This window comes from Gigantopelta aegis, chromosome 4, assembly GCF_016097555.1.
Source record: "Gigantopelta aegis isolate Gae_Host chromosome 4, Gae_host_genome, whole genome shotgun sequence".
Taxonomy (NCBI): domain Eukaryota; kingdom Metazoa; phylum Mollusca; class Gastropoda; order Neomphalida; family Peltospiridae; genus Gigantopelta; species Gigantopelta aegis.
In genome coordinates this window covers 111,626,349-111,650,902 of record NC_054702.1, presented here as the reverse complement: position 1 = coordinate 111,650,902, position 24,554 = coordinate 111,626,349, and the positions used below count along the sequence as shown (strand labels likewise).

At 40.5% G+C, this 24,554-nt stretch overlaps 1 protein-coding gene across 4 annotated transcripts in view; it reads right to left on the bottom strand.

Annotated features, from left to right (window-relative positions):
* Nucleotides 1–24,554, bottom strand: part of LOC121371782 (adhesion G protein-coupled receptor L4-like) — a 57,412-nt gene that overhangs the window by 4,617 nt on the left and 28,241 nt on the right. For 3 of the 4 annotated variants that reach the window (XM_041497916.1, XM_041497919.1, XM_041497920.1), the window contains 10 exons: nucleotides 24,261–24,367; nucleotides 22,306–22,408; nucleotides 18,816–18,966; nucleotides 17,799–17,868; nucleotides 16,636–16,702; nucleotides 15,220–15,305; nucleotides 13,798–13,924; nucleotides 12,849–12,890; nucleotides 12,185–12,331; nucleotides 10,083–10,131 (listed from right to left, as the gene is read on the bottom strand). In XM_041497916.1, coding sequence (XP_041353850.1) covers nucleotides 10,083–10,131; nucleotides 12,185–12,331; nucleotides 12,849–12,890; nucleotides 13,798–13,924; nucleotides 15,220–15,305; nucleotides 16,636–16,702; nucleotides 17,799–17,868; nucleotides 18,816–18,966; nucleotides 22,306–22,408; nucleotides 24,261–24,367 — 949 coding nt within the window. The remainder of the gene's footprint in view (nucleotides 1–10,082; nucleotides 10,132–12,184; nucleotides 12,332–12,848; nucleotides 12,891–13,797; nucleotides 13,925–15,219; nucleotides 15,306–16,635; nucleotides 16,703–17,798; nucleotides 17,869–18,815; nucleotides 18,967–22,305; nucleotides 22,409–24,260; nucleotides 24,368–24,554) is intronic. The other variant, XM_041497917.1, reaches the window with a different exon arrangement.

Here is a 24,554-nt window from a genome sequence, read left to right as displayed (position 1 = left end):
TGGTAGGGAACCCGAAAATTCTGTCGACATCCAATAACACTTATTGGAGACATTTGTGAATTATTGCTTATCACGAAATAAAAAAATATTTTGTTGTTAACGCCCGAAAAACCATCGGTTTGGATTCGTACGCAATAAATATCGGATATGGGCTGAAATATTATTAATGTGTGCGCGCGTGTATGTATGCAGAAATTTATTGTATTTAACATAATTTAAATAAATGAAAAAAAATAAATCGGATTTTACATATAAAAGTCCTTGTCCCAAAATGACCGGTAGGTTCCAGTTGCTTAAAGTTCGATCCTCCTCAGTGGGCTCGTTTGATTATTTCCTGTCCCAACCAATGAGCCATCAAAGGACGTCGTGTATGCTATCCTGTTTGTGGGAAGTGCGAAGTATGCCATGTATCATTTATTATAAATAAATTGATACGACTGAAAACAAACGGTTTCTTGTCGTGGCTCTGTGACCAGGCCATTTTACATGCATACCACAACTTAATGCAAATTGTTAACGTATATTTCGCAACAATAGTTCGTGTATTATTCCCGAGTGTAACCGGCGTCATCTCATTGTTTGGCAAGGGGTTATATATATATATAAGTTAATGTTTCACTGCTTTTGATCTTAAACCATTCCGATGTAAACTTTGGTGGACCGTTTTTCGCAGCCATTTTAACATCTTATACGAAATATGTTCGTTAGTCGCTAGAGATTCACAGCTCCTACGAAGCTACACACGACGCTCATGACAACTATCGATCATGCCCCCCAATTTGTATATAGCCTCGATACCGTCCAATTCGGCAAGGGACGGTACTCTTCGCGCACATGCGCAATGGGAATGTGACAGAGGTCTATTAGCAGGACGGCAGTAGAACTGGGAATTTACGCGATTTGCGCAGGCCCTTAGCTTCTCTCGTGATTTTGAACAAATTTAACTGTCTTGATTGAGGGGTCGTCTCATACCTCCAAAATATATTTATATCCATAAAGGTATGGTACAAGACCTTTCCAGGGGTCGGTGGGGGATTTGTCTTGAAATTTTGACAGTGACCAGCGGTTGGCATACGCGTTACATGTAAGGGGTATTAATAATTACGTAACGCTCTAGGGGTAGAGGAAGAGGGCGGTATGTTCGATATACGTAACATTTATGAAGACTCTATGTTATTTCTATTCATTACTTAGACCTAAAAATATGGTGGGTTTTTGTTAATGCGCAGTCGGTCTAGGATCGATCCCCATCGGCGGGATTGTTCCAGCCAGTGCGCCATGACTGGTATATAAAAGGCCATGGTATGTGATATCATGTCTGTGGGATGGTACATATAAATGATCCCTTGCTAAAAAAAAAAGAAAAAAAAAAGAAGAAGATATTTTTAAAATGTAGCGAGTTTCCAAGGCGCGTGTGCAGGGATTTCAGCGGGGCTGGGGGTTATAGACTGCGTTGAGCGAAGTTTATATGGGGCCATGTTCCCCCAGAAAATATATTTCAATTTTTTTTTTATCTTGGTCAGGGAAGGGTTTCTACCTCCAATAGCCCCCCCCCCCCCCCCCCCCCCTGCATATGCGCCCGTTTCCTCTCTTAGATTAGGCCTATATGTCAAAATTACCAAACGTTTGACATCCAAAAGCAGATGATAGTAGTATCCAGGCCTGTATAGCCCCATGACCTACTTTCCGTGACCTTGACCTACTTTCCGTGACCTTGATGACATCACGTGACCTCGTCCTACTGGCCCTGACCTACTTAGACCGGCCCATGACCTACTTAGACCGGCCCCTGACCTACTTAGTCTAGTCCTGACCTATTTAGCCCGGCCCCGATCCGTCGTATTTAGCAACGCCCGTGCTATCCTGTCTGTGGGAAGTGTAGGATCCCTTGCTACTAATGGGAAACTGTAGCGGGTTTCCTCTCTAAAACTGTCCAAAAGTATGTTTCACATCCAATAGTCAATGATTCATAAATCGAGGTGCTCTAGTGGTGTCGTTAACCTACCACTTCTAAGGACTCAGCCCGACGCGAGGTAGTGTGTTTAATTTTAGCGCACTGAATGATGAATGGTTATCACTGTTACATCCGGGAAGCGGTGGTATCTTGTGTTGGCAATCTCTAAATAAATACTCTTCGGACTAGAAGTTACATTCTTAAAGACGTGAAATAAGAAATGATTTAAATAGTTGTAAAATAGAATTGTCGTTCTACGCTATCTGATAGCGCATTCACAAGATTATTATTAACTAACCTATTTCGTCAGTTTATTCCGCGCTTCGCCGCTCACACATATAACGGTTTAAATGACAGGTTTTGTTAACATGCGTTTAGTAGTCAAGTGCGAACGACTTCGCGTCCAGCGCTGAGGGTACGTCGTTCGTATCTAATGTGGGGAAATTCTAAAACTGTCCAAAAGTATGTTTCACATCCAATAGTCAATGATTCATAAATCGAGGTGCTCTAGTGATGTCGTTAACCTACCACTTCTAAGGACTCCGCCCGACGCGAGGTAGTGTGTTTAATTTTAGAGCACTGAATGATGAATGGTTATCACTGTTTACATCCGGGAAGCGGTGGTATCCTACTTTATTGTTGGTGGCAATACTGAACTAGAAGTTACATTCTTAAAGACGTGAAATAAGAAATGATTTAAATGGTGTAAAATAGAATTCTCGTTCTACGCTATCTGATAGCGCATTCACAAGATTATTATGAACTGACCTATTTCGTCACTTCATTCCGGGCTTCGCCGCTCGCACATATAATGGTTTAAATGACATATTTTGTTGATGTCTCGGTAGCTCAGTCGTTAGCGTAGTCGACTTTAGCGTGAAAGGTACGTCGTTCGTATCTCATGTGGGGAAATTATATTTTTCTATTATTTTTAAAACAAAATAATAATTTATAGTTTGTTTTTATTTTACTTATTTACTTACTTATTTATTTGTTTATTTATTTATTAAGTTACGATTTTTTTTCAAGCATCCTCTAATAACCCTGTGGGGACGGGACGTAGCTCAGTGTTCCCTTGATGTGGGTCGGTCTGGTATATATCCAGCCAATGCTCCACAACTGGACAACGGTATGTACTATCCTGTCTGTGGGATGGTGTAGGATCCCTTGCTGCTAATCGGAAGAGTAGCCCATGCAGTGGCGACAGCGGGTTTTCTCAATCAATATCTGTGTGGTCCTTAACCATATGTCCGTATAACCGTAAATACAATGTGTTGAGTGCGTCGTTAAATAAAACATTTCTTTCTTTCTTGTATAACCATAAATAAAATATGTTGAGTAAATAAAACATTTCCTTCCTCGTAAAATAAAGATTAATTGAACACAAATAGGAAAAGAAAGACATATTTGTCTCGAAGAAAGGAATGTTTGTTAAGAAGAAAGGCATATGTGTTAAGGAGAAGAAAGGAATATTTGTTAAGGAGAAGAAAGGAATATTTGTTAAGGAGAAGAAAGGAATGTGTGTGTGTGTGTGTGTGTGTGTGTGTGTGTGTGTGTGTGTGAAAGATCCCCAGCCCATTGCTTTGAAGAAAGAACGTGTGACTGCAACTGAACGCTCCGACCTAAACTATGATCTTTTAGCTGCATTTTAAGCACAAGTATTTCCCTAGAGTACAAGCCTTTTTACAGGGCTTTTTAATTACCAAATGGGTAAATACAGTGGTCGATCTAGGATCGATCCCCGTCGGTGGCCCATTAAGCTATAGCCAACTAGTGTATTATGTCTGGTATATCAAAGATCGTGGTATGTTCTGTCTTGTACACACAGCTCTTGCTACTATAAAGTAGCGGTAGTAATATCCAATCACAAATCTAGTCATAGAGTAAATAACACAAAAAACAAACGCAATGTTTTGGTTTTTCATTTGTTTCTAAATTACAAATCACTGACACATATATAAAATGGACACACACTGGGTTACATCGAGAGGCCTTAAGGGCGACATGTGAATAATATGAGTGTTCATTTCTCTTCATCATCGTCGTCCTCCTCATCGTCGGTATCGTCGTCGTCTTGTTCATCCAAATATTCGCCGATCCATGAACGATACTGATTTAATTTAGAACGAATCTGTGGTCTCACATCTTTGTCTGGATTCACAAACTGTAACATTTTTCTGGTGTTGGGACCTTTGTCAAAGTAATGCATATAGGTCAGAAAGCGAGAGTACGTGTCTTTAAATAACTTCCATTGCAATGTCTTCATGTTTCTTTCAATGGCATCTTGGGACATGTTTTTTTCTTCGTAGCGTTTCCTCTTGCTTTCGATATAGTCATGATTGATGTCAAATTCACGTTCCACCATGAGACGAATGCCTTCGTTTTCCAGGTCGGGCGACGGCTCTTCTTCTTTTTCATTTCCCTCTTCGCACGTTTTCACGTGTCGCTGCAAGTCGCTTCCGTCTTTAAAGACCAGACCACACGTATCGCAAGACTGCACCCTCTTGACTTTTTTCAGATAGGGTTCTACCTCATCATCTTCTTCGTCGTCACTTTCGTAGGCGGGTATGCCTGGTAGTTTTCTCTTGAATGCGTTTCTTTGCATGATTTGCATGTAGAGCTCTTTCTTCGTCGGTGGCTGCAATTCTTCTGAGACATTCGCCGTTACGTTCGTGCTTTTTTATACCATTCGGACGGCCCCGTCTCTAAACCATTAGGCCGAAGACGCCAATGTTCGGGCGTGGTCGGTTTCAAGTCCACCAAGAGATATCCGTAGGGCCTATGGGTAGCTTCCTCAAACCGCTGCATGAAATGACGAGTATTTCCAGGATACATCTGCTGTGCCAAGGTTAGGACTTGCTGCTTGTCGATGGGGTTGTTAAACAGTGCCAGGTAATGACAGTTTCTTCTCTGTGTCGGGTCCTTGCTGTGATACAAGTTCTGGTTGATGGCAATCACAGAGAGGTTTCTGTGGTGACTTCCTTCCGTGAACAGGTCGGTGATGCGAGGGTCTTTTCCAGCTGTAGACATCAAGTCGTCCAACACGATGAGATTTCTGACTCTGGGATCCAAATAACGATCCTTTTCCAAATTATCGGGTATGCCTTGAACAAATTTCACTCGAGCAACCATTTTGATCGTATCATAGAGGGGTTGCCATCGTTTGTAGAGCCAGGTGATGCGCTGGGGAGGCGGGTGGATTTTACCATCCCTTAGCAGTTTGTACAACAAAACTGTCTTTCCACACGACGTGGGTCCCGACACGATCATGGTGAACGGATGTAACAATCTTAGGGGCTGCTGCTGCTGCTGCTGCTGCTGCTGCGGTGGTGGTGGTGGTGGTGGTGGCTGCTGCTGTGGTGGTGGTGGTGGTGGTGGCTGCTGCTGTTGCTGCTGCTGCTGTGGTGATGGTGATGGTGGTGGTGGTGGTGGCTGCTGCTGTGGTGGTGGTGGTGGTGGTGGTGGTGGTGGTGGCTGCTGCTGCTGTGGTGGTGGTGGTGGTGGTGGTGGTGGTAGACCTTTAGCATGTTTTTGTTGAAAATGTCTTAACATGGCGTCTCTCCTCGAGAATGTGAAACCACATTCTGAACATGTGCTCTGCATGATAACTCTAAATGAAATGACGATATCTGACCCACATAGTTCCTTTTATAGCTTATTTAGAAATGCTTCTGCAGTTTCGGGGCTTTCCAACCCGTACCACTTTGTTGTTGTTGTTGTTGTTGTTTCCGTTTCAGATCGGCTTTGGCTTGCTCTACCACTTGTTGTGTTGGGGAGACCATGACGACTTTGGGTGTCGGGGACTTGTTCTGTTCCTCTTTTTCTTTTTTCCACGTGGTATCGTAGAGTTCTAGACATCGATCCACACTGTACATGATCTGACTTTTCCCACCACGTTGCACTGGAAAATGAGGTTGAAGTTTACCTTCTGCCTGCAGTTTATAGAAACGGGTCCACTTATCCACGTCGGGTACATATAACTTGTACTGGTCTGACATGTTGCTCCTCTGAAAGTTCTACCTCAAATGACGAGTTTTCCAAAACTATTTTACTTATATACCTTATGACGCATAAAGATATGGTACAGGAATGTTTGAATGTGTGTGATACGTATGACCAGTGTCCCTCCTCCCAAGCACAAATCTCATCGTGCGAGCTCCCAAAAATAATCGTTACCAAAATATTACCCTTTACCAGTGTTACTACCATAGGGACACGTCCAGAGACACACTCATGGACCCAGGACATAAATAAGAAAGCAAAACCTGTTATTCACGGTTTTATTCACAACATACAACATGAAAACATAGCACACAAGTGTCTAAAACATTTAATGTCTGAACAGGTTGTTCACATAAGGACATCTTGGAGAGAGTCTGTAATGTTCCATCACTGGGTCGTCTGTTTTCTTCCATCGGTAGACGCGAAGTCCGCAACATTTAACGGGTGATGGCATCGTGGTCTCCCGTGTAGTAGAAACCGGCCTTGGCAAGTTCTTTTGGTTTTTGACGTAATTGTATGGGCCACCGAGCATACGTCAGCATCCGGGCATAGAAATGTCTCATTTCGGGACGATGACAGAACACGTAACGTCTCGAATAGCAATCTTCCTCATCCCAGGCAGCATCTGTTTCACAGGCAGCATCCGTCTGATCTGTGGGTTCATCCACGAGTTCGCCATCTTCAATTCTATCCCCAATTTTGCGTGTAGCATCCGCTTGATCCACACAATGAGTACTCTTCTTCTCATCTTGTTTGCTAGTCACACATTTGATTGTATGTCTTTCTGAACATTTGCAGACCAAGACGTCGTCCTCGTCGCTACTGTTGCTACTAAGACTGATCGAATATCCCGATGCCATCTTCTTCGTTCCAGATAGAGTGCAACAAGCCACAAGAATGTCAGAATCATAAAACACGTCTGTTCTCTAGTAAAACGAACGTATATCTGGTCGTTTTCGGCGAGCGAATGACAATGAAACCGTATCTAGCCTTTTTATACTCTTTCGTGCCACTCTAAGTAGGTCAGGGGCCGGTGTAAGTAGGTCAGGGTCGGGTCAGTAGGACGTTCCACACGGTACAGTAGTCCGTGACGTCATCAAGGTCAAGGCCAGTCTAAGTAGGTCAGGGCCAGTAGGACGAGGTCACGTGACGTCATCAAGGTCACGGAAGTAGGTCAAGGTCACGGAAAGTAGGTCATGGGGCTATACAGGCCTGGATACTACTGATGATTATTAAATCAATATGCTCTAACACTAATGTCGTAAAACAAAACAAACTAACTTTACCCTTTCCAAACGAAATAATATTTATTTGAATTTGTCGATTTTACCACACGTAAAATTAAAAAGTGAAAACGGTCATTTTCTACTTTAGTATATTTTATTAAAAATATATACATGATTAATGTGTTATACAAACTAAACTTTGAAAGTTCTACTAACACTTTATAAAATATTAATTCTTAAATAGGAAGGTACGATTGTCGATAGTACGTTGTCAAGATCAAAACCGGTTTTAATGAAAGAATAGTACATATCCTCAACCGAACGTTCTTTGTACAGCGCAAGAATTCTCATATAACTTTTTGAGACAAACCCTACAATTTCAAATCCGCAAACGCACGTGTTAACTGAAATTGACAACAGACTGTCGTTTGTGGTTTGCCGAGCAATGGCCGCACAGGCGACGAATCGAGCGTATACTTTTGACGTTCTCCGTTCATAGCGAACACACACGCATTTTTTAAAAGTGCAGTTGAACATGTATTTCATATTTGTGCATGGTATTATTATATGGTAACCAGACACTGTAACTTTGAGTATAGTAGAAGTTATTTGTATGCAGATGCAGATACAAAATGCTAATACAGAAAGAATATTGATAGACATAAACTTCTTTACTAACTCCAGATTTAAGCTTTAAAGACAATACGTTTTCACTGTAAACCGCTATAAGCCTCCCTCCCTCCCCCCCCCTCCCTCTCTCTCTCTCTCTCTCTCTCTCTCTCTCTCTCTCTCTCTCTCTCTCTCTCTCTCTCTCTCTCTCTCTCTCTCTCTCTCTCTCTCTCTCTCTCTCTCTCTCTCTCTCTCTCTCTCTCGCTCTCTGTATTTAGTAAATATTAGGCATTCTTATACACGTTCAAATGAACTGTAACGTAAGTTTTTATTTCGTAGAATGTTAATACAGTCGAGCAACGTTGAGTCGAACTTGCTTGAGTCGATATGTCCTTTTTTCTTAAAGGTAGATATGAATTGCGCGATCTGAAATCAATGCCGTACCGGTATTGTGAGCATGTAACCAACTATCAAATTAGTTGCCAACAATTGACTGTAAACACACGATTTGTACATGTAGTTACTGTAGTTCACGTGTAAGATGAACGAATGAAATTACTTGTGGCTTTGAGAAATTGTGGTCTGATAAAAAAATTGGATTAATTGGTCTTGATACGTTAACTAGTTGTTAATTGAAAAAGAAGGCAGCGATGTCGGTGTTTATTGAGTGACATCACTATTTTCGCTATGCTGATTTTCTTATGGCAACTGAGTCATAATACGTTTTGTCAGTCCCATCCTCCTACAATTTTTTTTTTTGTAAATAATTTCAGTTTGGTGTGACGTAACAAGAAAGTAAAGGTATTTTGGAAATCCCCCCCCCCCAATCCCCCCCAAAAAACCCCAAATTTTTGTGTGCAATTTACAAATCAATCGTCTGTGAAATAAATAACTTGTAGTAAATTCCAAAGTATAAAAACGACGTTCCCTGTGGGACAGACTATAGTAACCAACAGTGTGACTTCAGAGGAATCTACACGTGCCAACGACAGCCGGGCGCTTTACCACCTATACTCCCATATTAGACGACAGCCGGGCACTTTACCACCTATACTCCCATATCAGACGACAGCCGGGCGCTTTACCACCTATACTCCCATATCAGACGACAGCCGGGCGCTTTACCACCTATACTCCCATATCAGACGACAGCCGGGCGCTTTACCACCTATACTCCCATATCAGACGACAGCCGGGCGCTTTACCACCTATACTCCCATATCAGACGATAGCTGGGCGCTTTACCATCTATACTCCCATATCAGACGACTATACTCCCATATTAGACGACAGCCGGGCGCTTTACCACCTATACTCCCATATCAGACGATAGCTGGGCGCTTTACCATCTATACTCCCATATCAGACGACTATACTCCCATATTAGACGACAGCCGGGCGCTTTACCACCTATACTCCCATATCAGACGACAGCCGGACGCTTTACCACCTATACTCCCATATCAGACGACAGCCGGGCGCTTTACCACCTATACTCCCATATCAGACGACAGCCGGGAGCTTTACCACCTATACTCCCATATCAGACGGCAGCCGGGCACTTTACCACCTATACTCCCATATCAGACGACAGCCGCGAGCTTTACCACCTATACTCCCATATCAGACGACAGCCGGGAGCTTTACCACCTATACTCCCATATCAGACGGCAGCCGGGCACTTTACCACCTATACTCCCATATCAGACGACAGCCGCGAGCTTTACCACCTATACTCCCATATCAGACGACAGCCGGGAGCTTTACCACCTATACTCCCATATCAGACGACAGCCGGGCACTTTACCACCAATACTCCCATATCAGACAACAGCATTGTCAAAAACGGGGTCAACTCCTCGTCGCCTTGATGTATCTAAAGTTGATGCGGGGATTGTCACGGAAAACGACGAGACGTCGATGTGTAAATGTTTTAGCTCTGTGGCTTTGATGCCACGAACCAATGCGCGACAAACATTATTCCTAGACTTTATGAATTCGGTGTGGCATGTTTTCTTTGTTCTTCTACAAAACATTTGGTGTAACTGTATTTTGTTATTATAACTTTCTTATAAATGTATGTGTTAAAATTTAGATTGTTCTAATGTCCACAGTGATTTTAACTTCACAATTCACAGAAATCTTAAAAGAATGATTAACTTTGTTCAGAACGTGCACAGCGATACAATAGATTGATTCATTTATTTTTCATAACGTAATAATTTTCATGAACTTAAATACTTTTTTTTATATCTTTTTGTACATATGACAGTGTTCAATAAGGTACTTACTATTGACATTTACTTTGGTAAATTCTCCTGATGGCTCCTGCGAATGGTCCTGAAAACATCATATGAAATAATACAGCAAATGTAACCAATTGTTACCATCAACATATAATAAAAATTAGTTAGTAGAAAATATCGGCGATGTTCATGCTTTCGTGACACAAATTTGTTTACAATTATCTGATGTATACCTAGTTACCTCCATTAGAGTATGAGAGCAGAGCGGTTAAAATAACTAGTAGCACAAAACAGAATAGATTCATACCTTTAACATACGACTGTAAATGTCGACATATGTTGTCTACGAGTTCGAAATAACCAGAACAATTAAACAGCTACGTTCTACGCTGAACAAAGGGCGATATACAAGTGCCGGTTATGTTGTGAAGGGTGAGGTGGTGGTGGTGGTGTATGTATGTGTGTGTGTGTGTGTGTGTGTGTGTGTGTACGCGTGTATGTGTGTGTATGTATATGTGTATGGGTGTGTATGTGTATGGCTGTGTATGTGTGTATGTATATGTGTGTGTGTGTATGTATGTGTGTGTATGTGTGTGTATGTGTATGTGTGTGTATGTGTGTTGTATGTGTGTATATGTGTGTGTATGTGCGTGTGTGTGTATGTTTGTGCATGTGTGTATGTGTGTTTATGTATGTGTGTTTATGTATGTGTGTGTATATGTGTGTATGTGTGTATATGTGTGTAAGTGCGTATGTGTGTGTATGTGTGTGTGTGTATGTGTGCGTGTGTATGTGTGTGTGTATGTGTGTGTGTATGTGTGTGTTTATGTGTGTGTATGTGTGTGTGTATGTGTGTATGTATGTGTGTGTATATGTGTGTGTGTGTGTGTTTGTATGTGTGTGTATTTATGTGTGTGTGTATATGTATGTGTATGTATGTGTGTATATGTGTATGTGTATGTATGTGTGTGTATATGTGTATGTGTGTGTGTGTCTGTCTCTCTGTGTGTATGTATGTGTGTCTGTATGTCTGTGTGTATATGTATGCGTGTGTGTCTGTCTCTGTGTGTATGTGTGTGTGTGTGTGTGTGTCTGTATGTGTGTGTATGTGCCTGTCTCTGTGTGTCTGTCTGTGTGTGTGTGTCTGTATGTATGTGTGTATGTTTGTGTCTGTATATATCTATGTGTGTATGTGTGTTTGTGTCTGTCTGTCTGTCTGTCTGTATATATGTATGTGTGTGTGTATGTGTCTGTCTGTCTGTCTCTGTATGTGTGTATGTATGTGTGTGTGTGTGGCTGTGTGTGTGTCTGTGTGTGTATATGTTTGTATGTGTATGTGTGTGTATGTGTCTGTCTGTCTCTCTCTCTCTGTGTATATATATATGTTTGTGTGTGTGTGTGTGTGTGGCTGTGTGTGTGTGTGGCTCTGTGTGTGTGTGTGGCCGTGTGTTTGTGGCTGTGTGTGTGTGTGGCTGTGTGTGTGTGTGGCTGTGTGTGTGTGTGTGTGTGTGTGTGTGTGTGTGTGTGTGTGTGGCTGTGTGTGTGTGGCTGTGTGTGTGTGGCTGTCTGTCTGTCTCTCGCTCTCTGTGTATATATATATTTGTGTGTGTGTGTAGCTGTGTGTGTGGATATGTGTGTGTGTGTGTGTGTGGCTGTGTGTCTCTGTGTGTGTGGCTGTGTGTGTGTGGCTGTATGTGTGTGTGTGTGTGGCTGTGTGTGTGTGGATGTGTGTGTGGCTGTGTGTGTATATATGTGTGTGTGTGTGGCTATGTGTGTGTGGCTGTGTGTGTGGCTGTGTGTGTGTGTGGCTGTGTGTGTATGTATATATGTGTGTGTGTGTGGCTGTGTGTATGTGTGTGTGTGTGTGTGGCTGTGTGTGTTTGGCTGTGTGTGTATGTGTGTGGCTGTGTGTGTGTGGCTGTGTGTGTGTGGATGTGTGTATGGATATGTGTGGCTGTGTGTGTGGATGTGTGTGTGGCTGTGTGTGGCTGTGTGTGTGTGTGGCTGGCTCTGTGTGTGTGTGTGGCTGTGTGTGTGTGTGTGTGTGTGTGTGTGTGTGTGTGTGTGTGTGTGGCTGTGTGTGTGTGTGTGGCTGTGTGTGTGAGTGTGGCTGTGTGTGGCTGTGTGTGTGTGTGTGTGTTTCTTACTAATTTTATTTTCTGTGACGCGTTGCTCCTCTTGGAGGTCAGGTTTTGTTTCGTTCGCTGCGAGGTGTGCGAGAAAAACTTTGACCCAGAGGAATTCCATCTGTGAGCTTGGTAGCGACGTATCTTAGTTCTCAGTGCCGTTCTTATCTATCATAGGATGATAATAATAATAAGAAGAAGAAGAAGAAGAAGAAGAAAAAGAAGAAGAAGAAGAAGAAAAAGAAGAAAAAAGACGGCGACGGAGAAGAAAAAGAAAAACAAGACGAAAATAAACAGAAGAATGATAATTTTAATTTTATTAGGATTTTGTTTTGCAGTATATGGTTGCAGCAGTAACATAAATGGTATTATTTAAATTACCAAAAAAAATGTATCAAAAAGACAAATCCATTTTCCCTTATTACATTCTTGTTCTGCAAAACTCAGAAGCCTAGTTAAACATATGTGTTCATACAGCCTATAAACACTTTTAAATTTTCAAATAAATAGGTTTGTTCTTATCACCAAATAATGAACATTTACGAAGTAATGTAAAAGTGAATACATGTATTGCACGAGACATGATCTTATAAATAATGAAATGATCTCCAAATCCAGTTAAGAAATATTTAACACTTTTAGATAATCCCTTAAAGGTTTATGGTAATATATATTCTCCATTTACCTGTCTGGAAAGGACGCAGTGGAAAATAAAAATGAATAAGCCCTGAAAGAAATAAAAACAACTAGAGTCACTTTTCACCGTCACTGATACAGCCTTGTAATTCAATCACGAACTAGAGTCACTTTTCACCGTCACTGATACAGCCTTGTAATTCAATCACGAACTAGAGTCACTTTTCACCGTCACTGATACAGCCTTGTAATTCAATCCACGAACTACACAGACAATACTTAACGAAACAGAAATCTTAGACAGACCCAAACAAAACTTGCAATTAATTTCTTAAAATACAATCAATAATGGTAGCTTTAACATTTTCACTAGAAACATATTTTTGCAAAATAAGATACAAGACATTTGAGTATAAATATTATAAAGTAAAAGGTATCTTATCTAAAAGTCCGATGGCATGATTTGACCAAATGACCTTGACAAACGGTAAACTCTCTTATAATAGATAGCACTATATCAAATAACGTCCGACAGTGTCAAAGTTCAACTTGCATGTAGCTTTTGATAATGTAGTTAGTACTAACAGTCATGCCATTGATGATAAATATGATAGTGTGTGTTGTGAAAAAAATTAAAAAATTTGGGCATTAAATGTAATGCAATTTTATTACTTTATCAGGAAGCTTTGTGCTTGAAAGTTGTAGCAGCGACCAGTAAACACCAACTACATAGAATCTGAACGATAAAGCAGTTATCATTCCCAAATCATATCTCAGGTCAGAGTCAAACGGGTGTTTTATTACGTCATGAGAGCTCCCATGAATTTCAATCACTAGGAAGTGCCTGGATTACATTCCCCAGGACACCCTTCATACCGTCTTGTCCTAACACATTTAAACCTAAACAAGAGAGAGAGAGAGAGCTCCATGGACGTTTAGACAGTGGTGATGTCATGCAATCATTAATCGCTACTGATATCCTTACTAGAAGTACTTACTTGGAACGAGTTAAACACCGTAAACAAATACTGGAAGACTTCTTCGTTGTTGTTGATGGCGAACACGCCAAACAGCCACGTGAGCCCCATCACCGGCACCAGCACGCATACAGCGCGAAGTCCTGTCCTAGAACACACAGCATTACCAACAAATCACCCATTTCGTTTATTAGGATATCTACTAGAACACACAGTATTACCAACATATCACCCATTTCGTTTACAAGGATATCTACTAGAACACACAGTATTACCAACATATCACCCATTTCGTTTACAAGGATATCTACTAGAACACACAGTATTACCAACATATCACCCATTTCGTTTACAAGGATATCTACTAGAACACACAGCATTACCAACATATCACCCATTTCGTTTACTAGAGTATCTACTAGAAAACACAGAATTACCAACATATCACACATTTCGTTTACTAGGATATCTACTAGAACACACAGTATTACCAACATATCACCCATTTCGTTTACTAGGGTATCTACTAGAAAACACAGCATTACCAACATATCACACATTTCGTTTACAAGGATATCTACTAGAACACACAGTATTACCAACATATCACCCATTTCGTTTACTAGGGTATCTACTAGAAAACACAGCATTACCAACATATCACCCATTTCGTTTACAAGGATATCTACTAGAACACACAGCATTACCAACATATCACCCATTTCGTTTACTAAGGTATCTACTAGAAAACACAGCATTACCAACATATCACCCATTTCGTTTACAAGGATATCTACTTGAACACACAGTATTACCAACATATCACCCATTTCGTTTACTAGGAATTCTACGTAAACATGTCTTAGTCACGTCCTCAACCAACACACCGAGTTACGAAACTGGTTAACAATGTAAATCTGGGTTTGAGTCAAAGTCCTGACTTTAGAAAATAAAAATAAAAACCACGACAACAACCACAACAACAAAGATGCATCCATGACTAGGGTCTCCACGAGTACTCGGGCACGGGTCGAGTCCAGCAAGACTAGAGTCCGTTCACAGGAAGAGCACTTTCAGTTAATTATATTTTTTAATGTAATTTTGCCATATGCTTACCGCAGGTTACATTATAGGGCTATGGGACATTGAGAGAAAACAATACAATGTAATACAATAGCTTGATTTGGTATCCATGTTCATAGCTGGAATTAAGATACATAAAGCTATTTTACTTTATTCCTTAGTCTCATCATTTAGTGTAAGTGTCGGGTACTCTGTTCCGGATCAAGTCTGACCCTCGAGTACACGTGTCCAATAGTTTGGACTCATGGAGGCTCTATCCATGACCATGCAAATCCACCCTGGACCTAGGTTTCACTTTACGAATTTCAGACACCACGGTCACAAATCATTAGATTGTGGTTTCAGAGTTGGCTCTCCTACCTCGCTTTTTCAAACGACGTCTTCCGGCCTATGGACTTCTCTCTGAACATTGCCTTCAAGACCATTACAACAATTATCATGTTGATCTGAAACAGAACATATACAACAATTATCATGTTGATCTGAAACAGAACATATACAACAATTATCATGTTGATCTGAAACAGAACATATACAACAATTATCATGTTGATCTGAGACAGAACATATACAACAATTATCATGTTGATCTGAAACAGAACATATACAACAATTATCATGTTGATCTGAAACAGAACATATACAACAATTATCATGTTGATCTGAGACAGAACAAACAACAATTATCATGTTGATCTGAAACAGAACATATACAACAATTATGTTGGTCTGAAACAAAAACACCCATCCACTAAGATCTGAATAAATCTCAGGGTTTTTTGTGCGTGCTATGGACTCATTCATTCATTCATGCATCCATACATTCATTTATCAGTAGTTTGGTATCATAGTTATGGTAACTTGTGAGTGCTAATAGCTGTATAACGACAACAATGCTTACTCAATGAGCAATGATTTGATCAATGGTGTAACACTTAAACCTCATCTTGATTTATCAGTTTAGACAAACATTTACAAGTTTGGATTACATTTTATTTTAGTATTCTTCAAACATATTAACTAGACTTATCAACCATGAAAGCTTAATATTTAACATACAAATTGTCTCAAAACAAATTATTATATTTTTTAATAATAAAAAAAACACACCGCCATTTTGAATGTTTTACGACCAATTATCTGTTAGTATTACCAATAGTTGTAATACACGTATTATGGCGCCATAAAGATAACTTCTGTCACTAAGATCACATTTCTAAGTGCTGTAGGTCTGAACATATACAATTTTAATTATCAACTGTCGGTCATTTTGGAAAAGGGCCGCCTTCTTGTCAGCACCAACTTTAGAAAATGTCATCTTAAATTTTCATGAACTCTAGAACCCAGAGATTAATTTCAGCTGTACTGACAAATGTTATACTTCACTTTTGTTGGCCTCTGCTGCAGTACTATACACACACACGGCATAATATATATGGGTATGTATTTCCATGGATACTGATTAAAATATATAACCTACTATGATGCCTGCAACAGACTTGAATAATTGATGGCTAATGTTCCCTTATATTTGTAATGAAATAATTAAGTATTTTACATTTATCACTTAAAACAAAACACAACAAGACAGGACATGTGGTTGCCGCTAAGGTTAACGACAAGGTACACAGTGTGCCAGAAGGAATACACTATCAACTTCAAAAACTAGATCAACAAACGGTTTATCAGACATTTAATATTAAAATATGTGCAATGTTTACTTTTTGTTCCACAGATATCTACGTTTTTGTCAAGAAAAACAACAACGTGACGTACCACAATAACAGCCAGTACTGGTCCGAGGAATGCCCACAAAAATCCGTTCTCCTGGGTTAACCAACACCTACAACAAGATAGTTATACCATCACAGTGTGCAGTGTGTGTGTGTGTGGTGTGTGGTATGTGGCGAGTGGTATGTGGCGTGTGGCGTGTGGCGTGTGGTATGTGGTGTGTGGCGAGTGGTATGTGGTATGCGGCGTGTGTGTGTGGTGTGTGTGATGTGGTGTGTGTGGTCTGTGTGTGTGTGGTGTGATGTGGTGTGTGTGATGTGATGTGTGTGTGTGTGTGTGTGTGTGTGTGTGTGTGTATCAGAGACGGGGCGATTACTTGAAAAAAGTAACCGGTTACGATTATGTAAGAATGTCCTGATTACGATTACAAGAAAAGTGAATGTAATCTATTACGATTACAAGAAAAGTGAATGTAATCTATTACGATTACAAGAAAAGTGAATGTAATCTATTACGATTGCGAATAGATTGTTCTGTATTAATGATTTAGTAAAGGATTTGGTAAATTATTAGTGATCATCAAAGTAATCACAGATGGCGATTACCTTAGCAATGTAATCAATTATGATTGCGACTACATGGCATTCACAAACATTGTAATCAATTACGATTGCGATCTGATATATATGATATATGATAGATAGATAGATAGATAGTCAGATAGATAGATAGATAGATAGATAGATTGATAGATACATAAAATCAAAATGAGATGTCAAAGATTTGGTAATTCTGACATGTAGTCTTCAGATGAAACCTGCTACATTGTTTCAAGGACTCTTTTATATGCACATACAGAACAACACCTATTACGGAATTTGATATACCAGTTGTGGGTCACATGCTAGGTCTGGAGAGAGCCAGTTAGTTCACCAAGAAGGTTCGATGCACATCCACAACTCAGAATCGAAGGGTTCAGCAATTTCATATTTGTCATAATTATTCATAAAGTAATAAATCATAAACACTGGCACGCCCATGCGTACAAGTACGCACACGCAACAAATAGCACACCAAAGAAGTGTCACCACACCCCTGTCACACACACCTAAAGCTAAGGATGCAGACACAACAAAGTGACAAAAACAAATGACAACAGCGGAAAATATGTCCTCCCTCCCTACTCATTCCCACTCTCATTTTCTTACGCGCGTGAGTTTCCATATCTTTTGAGCTCAGTGATCCCAGCAGATATGCCGACTATTAGTAACGGAGAACCTGGAAAGAAACAACATAGATTATATCCAATTTTAGCTTTGAAATTAATTTGTCAAAATGATACGAAAGAAAAAAACATAAAAAAGAACAAAAAACCCAAAGACACCCCCCCCCAAACCCCAACACCCCCCCTAAAAAACCCAAACAACAAACAACAAAAACAAACAAATACGAAAGAAAAGTAATACGTCCGTACCAGAAGAAAAGGTAGGGTGAGTGATGGAATATATTCATTTATAAAATATTACAACAGAAGAAAAGGTAGGGTGAATGATGGAATATATTCATTTATAAAATATTACAACAGAAGAAAAGGTAGGGTGAGTGATGAAATATATTCATTTATAAAAGATTACACCTGAAGAAAAGGTCGGGTGAGTGATGGAATATATTCATTTATAAAATATTACAACAGAAGAAAAGGTAGGGTGAATGATGGAATATATTCATTTATAAAATATTACAACAGAAGAAAAGGTAGGGTGAGTGATGGAATATATTCATTTATAAAATATTACAACAGAAGGAAAGGTAGGGTGAGTGATGAAATATATTCATTGATAAAATATTACAACAGAAGAAAAGGTAGTGTGAGTGATGGAATATATTCATTTATAAAATATTACAACAGAAGAAAAGGTAGGGTGAGTGATGAAATATATTCATTTATAAAATATTACAACTGAAAAAATATATTTTGTCTCGAATCAGTTACACAGTTCAATATATTAAAGGGCTATGCTATATACTTCTGGGCTGTACATGACCAAAACTTATTAGTGGAAAATAAAACGAAAAACCCACAAACAAAACCCACAAACAAAACCCACAAACACCCCACACAGTTCTATAGGGTTTTCTCCTGCTAGAGAAAAAGGACACTGGTATTATTCGGATAGGGTACTACTCCCACCCCCTCTAGTTCCGGCCCTGCTGTGACAACGCACCCCATCCGAATACGAGCAACCTGAAGAGCCTGGAGGTGACCTTGAAGACGGTGATGACGCTGAGCAAGACGTCGATACCCTCCACCAACATGAGCGCGAACCCCACCAGGAAGAAGTAGTGCATCAACACCGCGATCACGGTACACTCAGTCTGAAAAACCAGTTAAAACATTCACTGTTAGTACCAGTATCTCAGACTATATATACTAAACCGGTTAAAACATAGTTGAATTTACTGTTAGAACCAGCATCTCTGACAATATATACTAAAGAAACGAGAGAGAGAGGGGGAGAGAGAGAGAGAGAGAGAGAGAGAGAGAGAGAGAGAGAGAGAGAGAGAGAGAGAGAGAGAGAGAGAGAGATGTGTGTGTGTGTGTGTGTGTGTGTGTGTGTGTGTGTGTGTGAAGAATACAGAGGTAGAGAGAAGAGATAATGAGAAAAAGAAATATAACATTCATGATATACTATCTATCATTTGTGAATTATCATTGTCCCGACATGTAGTAAATATAATATAATTAAAATGTCGTGTGAAGTGAGCTAGGTACCGGATGCGATAGTTATATCGCCAAGCCTGCCAGCTAATTGAGCTAGGTACCAGATGTAATAGTTATATCACTAAGCCTGCCATCTAACTGAGCTAGGTACCAGATGTAATAGTTACATCACTAAGCCTGCCATTTAACTGAGCTAGGTACCGGATACGATAGTTTTATCACTAAGCCTGCCATCTAACTGAGCTAGGTACTGGGTGCGATAGTTATATTACTAAGCCTGCCATCTAACTGAGCTAGGTACTGGGTGCGATAGTTATATCACCAAGCCTGCCTCTAACTGAGCTAGGTACCGGATGCGATAGTTATATCACCAAGCCTGCCTCTAACTGAGCTAGGTACCGGATGCGATAGCTTTATCACTAAGCCTGACATCTAACTGAGCTAGGTACCGGATGCGATAGTTTTATCACTAAGCCTGCCATCTAACTGAGCTAGGTACCAGATGTAATAGTTACATCAATAAGCCTGACATTTAACTGAGCTAGGTACCGGATGCGATAGTTTTATCACTAAGCCTGCCATCTAACTGAGCTAGGTACCAGATGCGATAGATATATCGCCAAGCCTGCCATCTAACTGAGCTAGGTACCTGATGTAATAGTTATATCACCAAGCCTGCCATCTAACTGAGCTAGGTACCGGATGCGATAGTTATATCGCCAAGCCTGCCATCTAACTGAGCTAGGTACCTGATGTAATAGTTATATCACTAAGCCTGCCATCTAACTGAGCTAGGTACCAGATGTAATAGTTATATCACCAAGCTTGCCATCTAACTGAGCTAGGTACCGGATGCGATAGATATATCACTAAGCCTGCCATCTAACTGAGCTAGGTACCGGATGCGATAGTTATATTACTAAGCCTGCCATCTAACTGAGCTAGGTACTGGGTGCGATAGTTATATCACCAAGCCTGCCTCTAACTGAGCTAGGTACCGGATGCGATAGTTATATCACCAAGCCTGCCTCTAACTGAGCTAGGTACAGGATGCGATAGCTTTATCACTAAGCCTGACATCTAACTGAGCTAGGTACTGGATGCGATAGTTTTATCACTAAGCCTGCCATCTAACTGAGCTAGGTACCGGATGCGATAGTTATATCACTAAGCCTGACATCTAACTGAGCTAGGTACTGGATGCGATAGTTATATATAGTTATATTACTAAGCCTGCCATATAACTGAGCTAGGTACCAGATGCGATAGTTACATTGCTAAACCTGCCATTTAACTGAACTAGGTACCGGATGCGATACATATATCACTAAGCCTGCCATTTAACTGAGCTAGGTACCAGATGCGATAGTTACATTGCTAAGCCTGCCATTTAACTGAACTAGGCACCGGATGCGATAGTTTTATCCATAAGCCTGCCATTTAACTGAGCTATGTACTGGATGCGATAGTTACATTACTAAGCTCGCAATCTAACTAAGCTAGATGCGATAGTTACATTGCTAAGCCTGCCATTTAACTGAACTAGGTACCGGATGCGATAGATATATCACTAAGCCTGCCATTTAACTGAGCTAGGTACCAGATGCGATAGTTACATTGCTAAGCCTGCCATTTAACTGAACTAGGCACCGGATGCGATAGTTACATTACTAATATCGCCATCTAACTAAGCTAGGTACCAGGTGCGATAGTTACATTATTAAGCCTGCCATCTAACTGAGCTAGGAACCAGATGTGATAGTTATATTACTAAGCCTGTCATCTAACAGAGCTAGGAACCAGATGCGATAGTTATATTACTAAGCCTGTCATCTAACTAGGCTAGGTACCAGATGTAATAGTTATATCACCAAGGCTACCATCTACCTGAGCTAGGTACCTGATGTAATAGTTATATCACCAAGCCTGCCATCTACCTGAGCTAGGTACCGGATGCGATAGATATATCGCCAAGCCTGCCATCTAACTGAGCTAGGTACCAGATGTAATAGTTATATCAGTAAGCCTGCCATCTAATTGAGCTAGGTACCAGATGCGATAGTTTTATCACTAAGCCTGCCATCTAACTGAGCTAGGTACCAGATGCGATAGTTATATTACTAAGCCTGCCATCTAACTGAGCTACGTACTGGGTGCGACAGTTTTATCACTAAGCCTGCCATCTAACTGAGCTAGATACCGGATGCGATAGTTATATCACCAAGCCTGCCTCTAACTGAGCTAGGTACCGGATGCGATAGCTTTATCACTAAGCCTGACATCTAACTGAGCTAGGTACTGGATGCGATAGTTATATATAGTTATATTACTAAGCCTGCCATATAACTGAGCTAGGCAGGTACCAGATGCGATAGTTACATTGCTAAGCCTACCATTTAACTGAACTAGGTACCGGATGCGATAGATACATTGCTAAGCCTGCCATTTAACTGAACTAGGCACCGGATGCGATAGTTTTATCCATAAGCCTGCCATTTAACTGAGCTAGGTACCGGATGCGATAGTTGCATTACTAAGCTCGCCGTCTAACTAAGCTAGATGCGATAGTTACATTGCTAAGCCTGCCATTTAACTGAACTAGGTACCGGATGCGATAGATATATCACTAAGCCTGCCATTTAACTGAGCTAGGTACCAGATGCGATAGTTACATTGCTAAGCCTGCCATTTAACTGAACTAGGCACCGGATGCGATAGTTTTATCCATAAGCCTGCCATTTAACTGAGCTAGGTACCGGATGCGATAGTTACATTACTAAGCTCGCCATCTAACTAAGCTAGGTACCAGGTGCGATAGTTACATTATTAAGCCTGCCATCTAACTGAGCTAGGAACCAGATGTGATAGTTATATTACTTAGCCTGTCATCTAACAGAGCTAGGAACCAGATGCGATAGTTATATTATTAAGCCTGTCATCTAACTGGGCTAGGAACCAGATGCGATAGTTATATTACTAAGCCTATCCCCTACCTTATTCTCTGTGCGATCCGCCCCGAACACAAACAGACTGTGAGCTATGATCATAGCTGTACACAGGTTTATCAGGATGATGGCCGGATCAGACTTTACATATCTAAAAAATACAACAAAAACAACAACAACAAGATATCGATCAACCTGTGGATGTGTGAGTAAGCGTACGGGTAGAGGGGGTGGGGGTGACAGGGAAGGCAACTGGCCCCCCTCTCTCCCCAGTGGAGGAACAAATCCTCAAATTCGGCAAAAACGATAGAGATATTCGGGCAAATTCTGATCACCTGAGGTCTTTTTACCATATATTTCCATCATTCTTCCTGCAAAATTAGTTGTAATTCATGTAAAAATACGTAGTTATTTGTCTGAACCGTATATAGTTGTTTGGCAGTAATGCTGAATTTGTAATTAATATAAAATAAACGTTGTTATCCAGATTTGGGCATTTGGGCAAGAACCAGCCTGCCTCTCCCCACCCCGTTACAAAAATGGAGCCGGTACGCCTATAAATATGTATCGTACACACGGTAATTGGATACCGTCGAACATTTAAATATGTAATAACATTAAAATGTTAAACCCACATACATATACAAAGTTTGTTTTGTTTAACGACACCACTAATATATTAATCATCGGCTATTGGATGTCAAACATTTGGTAATTTTGACATATAGTCTTAGAGAGGAAACCCGCTACGCTTTTTCATTAGTAGTAAGGGATCGTTTATATGCACCATTCCACAGAAATAGGATAGCACATACCACGGCCGTTGATATACCAGTCGTGGTGAACTGGCTGGAACGAGAAATAGCCCAATGGGACCACCGAAGGGGATCGATCCCAAACCGACCGCGCATTAAGCGAGCGGTTTACCACTGGGCTTCGTCCCGCCCTATACATATACACGCACATATGTCCACGCACTTGCGTATTGTGACGTACTAGCACTATCAGGTGTACAGAGACCAGGGATTATCCAGGATTAGTCAGCAGGGGCCCGTGGCTGGTCAAATTGGGAAAATTAGCGTTATTTAATCATAAACACGATTGTTTAGGCAACTGAATGATACAATGCATCATTGGTAAATGAAAATATCAAAATAGACTTGATTAGAAGAATATTTACACATTAAATTGGGAATTGTCAGTGCCACATGCTTCTGGGAAGGGGCTGATGTTCGGTACCACACAACGCCTGGATCAATCCCAGTAGGGTGTACTATATATACCAAATAAAACCATGTTGACGTTTGTGTTTAAAAACATAATATGCAATATATCAACCAAACTATGACCCATAAATATCAGTACTACAAACCCTACCTCTGAAGAAAATTATACTTTTCATGGCTCATTTTTGGTATAACCAGATGTTTTTACAACACTCCTAGTTGTTTTTTTGCAGGTACGCCATACATGTTCCAAGCACAAGGCTACTTGTTACAGTGGTACTAGATGAAATACAATTGCATACATATTTTGCCCAGATAAAACTGATTTTTTTAAACAACAAACACTCACATTTATCACCAATGGCAGGACAGTTAAAGTTTGTTTTGTTTAACGACACCACTAGAGCACATTGATTTATTAATCATAGGCTATTGGATGTCAAATATTTGGTAATTTTGACATATAGTCTTAGAGAGGAAACCCGCTACATTTTTCCATTAGTAGCAAGAGGTTTTTATATGCACCATCCCGCAGACAGGGTAGCACATACCACGGCCTTTTATATACTAGTCATGGAACACTAGCTGGAACGAGAAGTAGCCCAATGGGCCCACCGATGGGGATCGATCCTAAACTGACTGCGCATCAAGCGAGCGCTTTACCTGTGGTATTAACTACTCTATCAAAAGTTAGGTGCACCTTGAACTTTGACCCAGCCAGATATTATTTGGTTTAGTACTACCCGTAGACGCGCAGGTCTATTAGCCGACACTTACCTCCAGAGAAAGAGGTACGAGGCGATCGTCACAGACAAACAGAGAATAGAGACGGCACAACCCACCATCGTAATCTTACTCAGAATGTCACGATGAACGGCAGCCTGCTAGAAAGAACATTACTTATTATTCAAAGAAGTTAACCAGAGAGACAACATATCAGTTAGTTTAAACATACTTATTACCTTTTAACAACCATTCGTTTTGGAATTACCCAATAGGCTGAAGCCTTTTTAAGGCCTCTCCCAATATTTGACAGGAGTACAGTTAAAGTAAACATGACGTAAACACGGT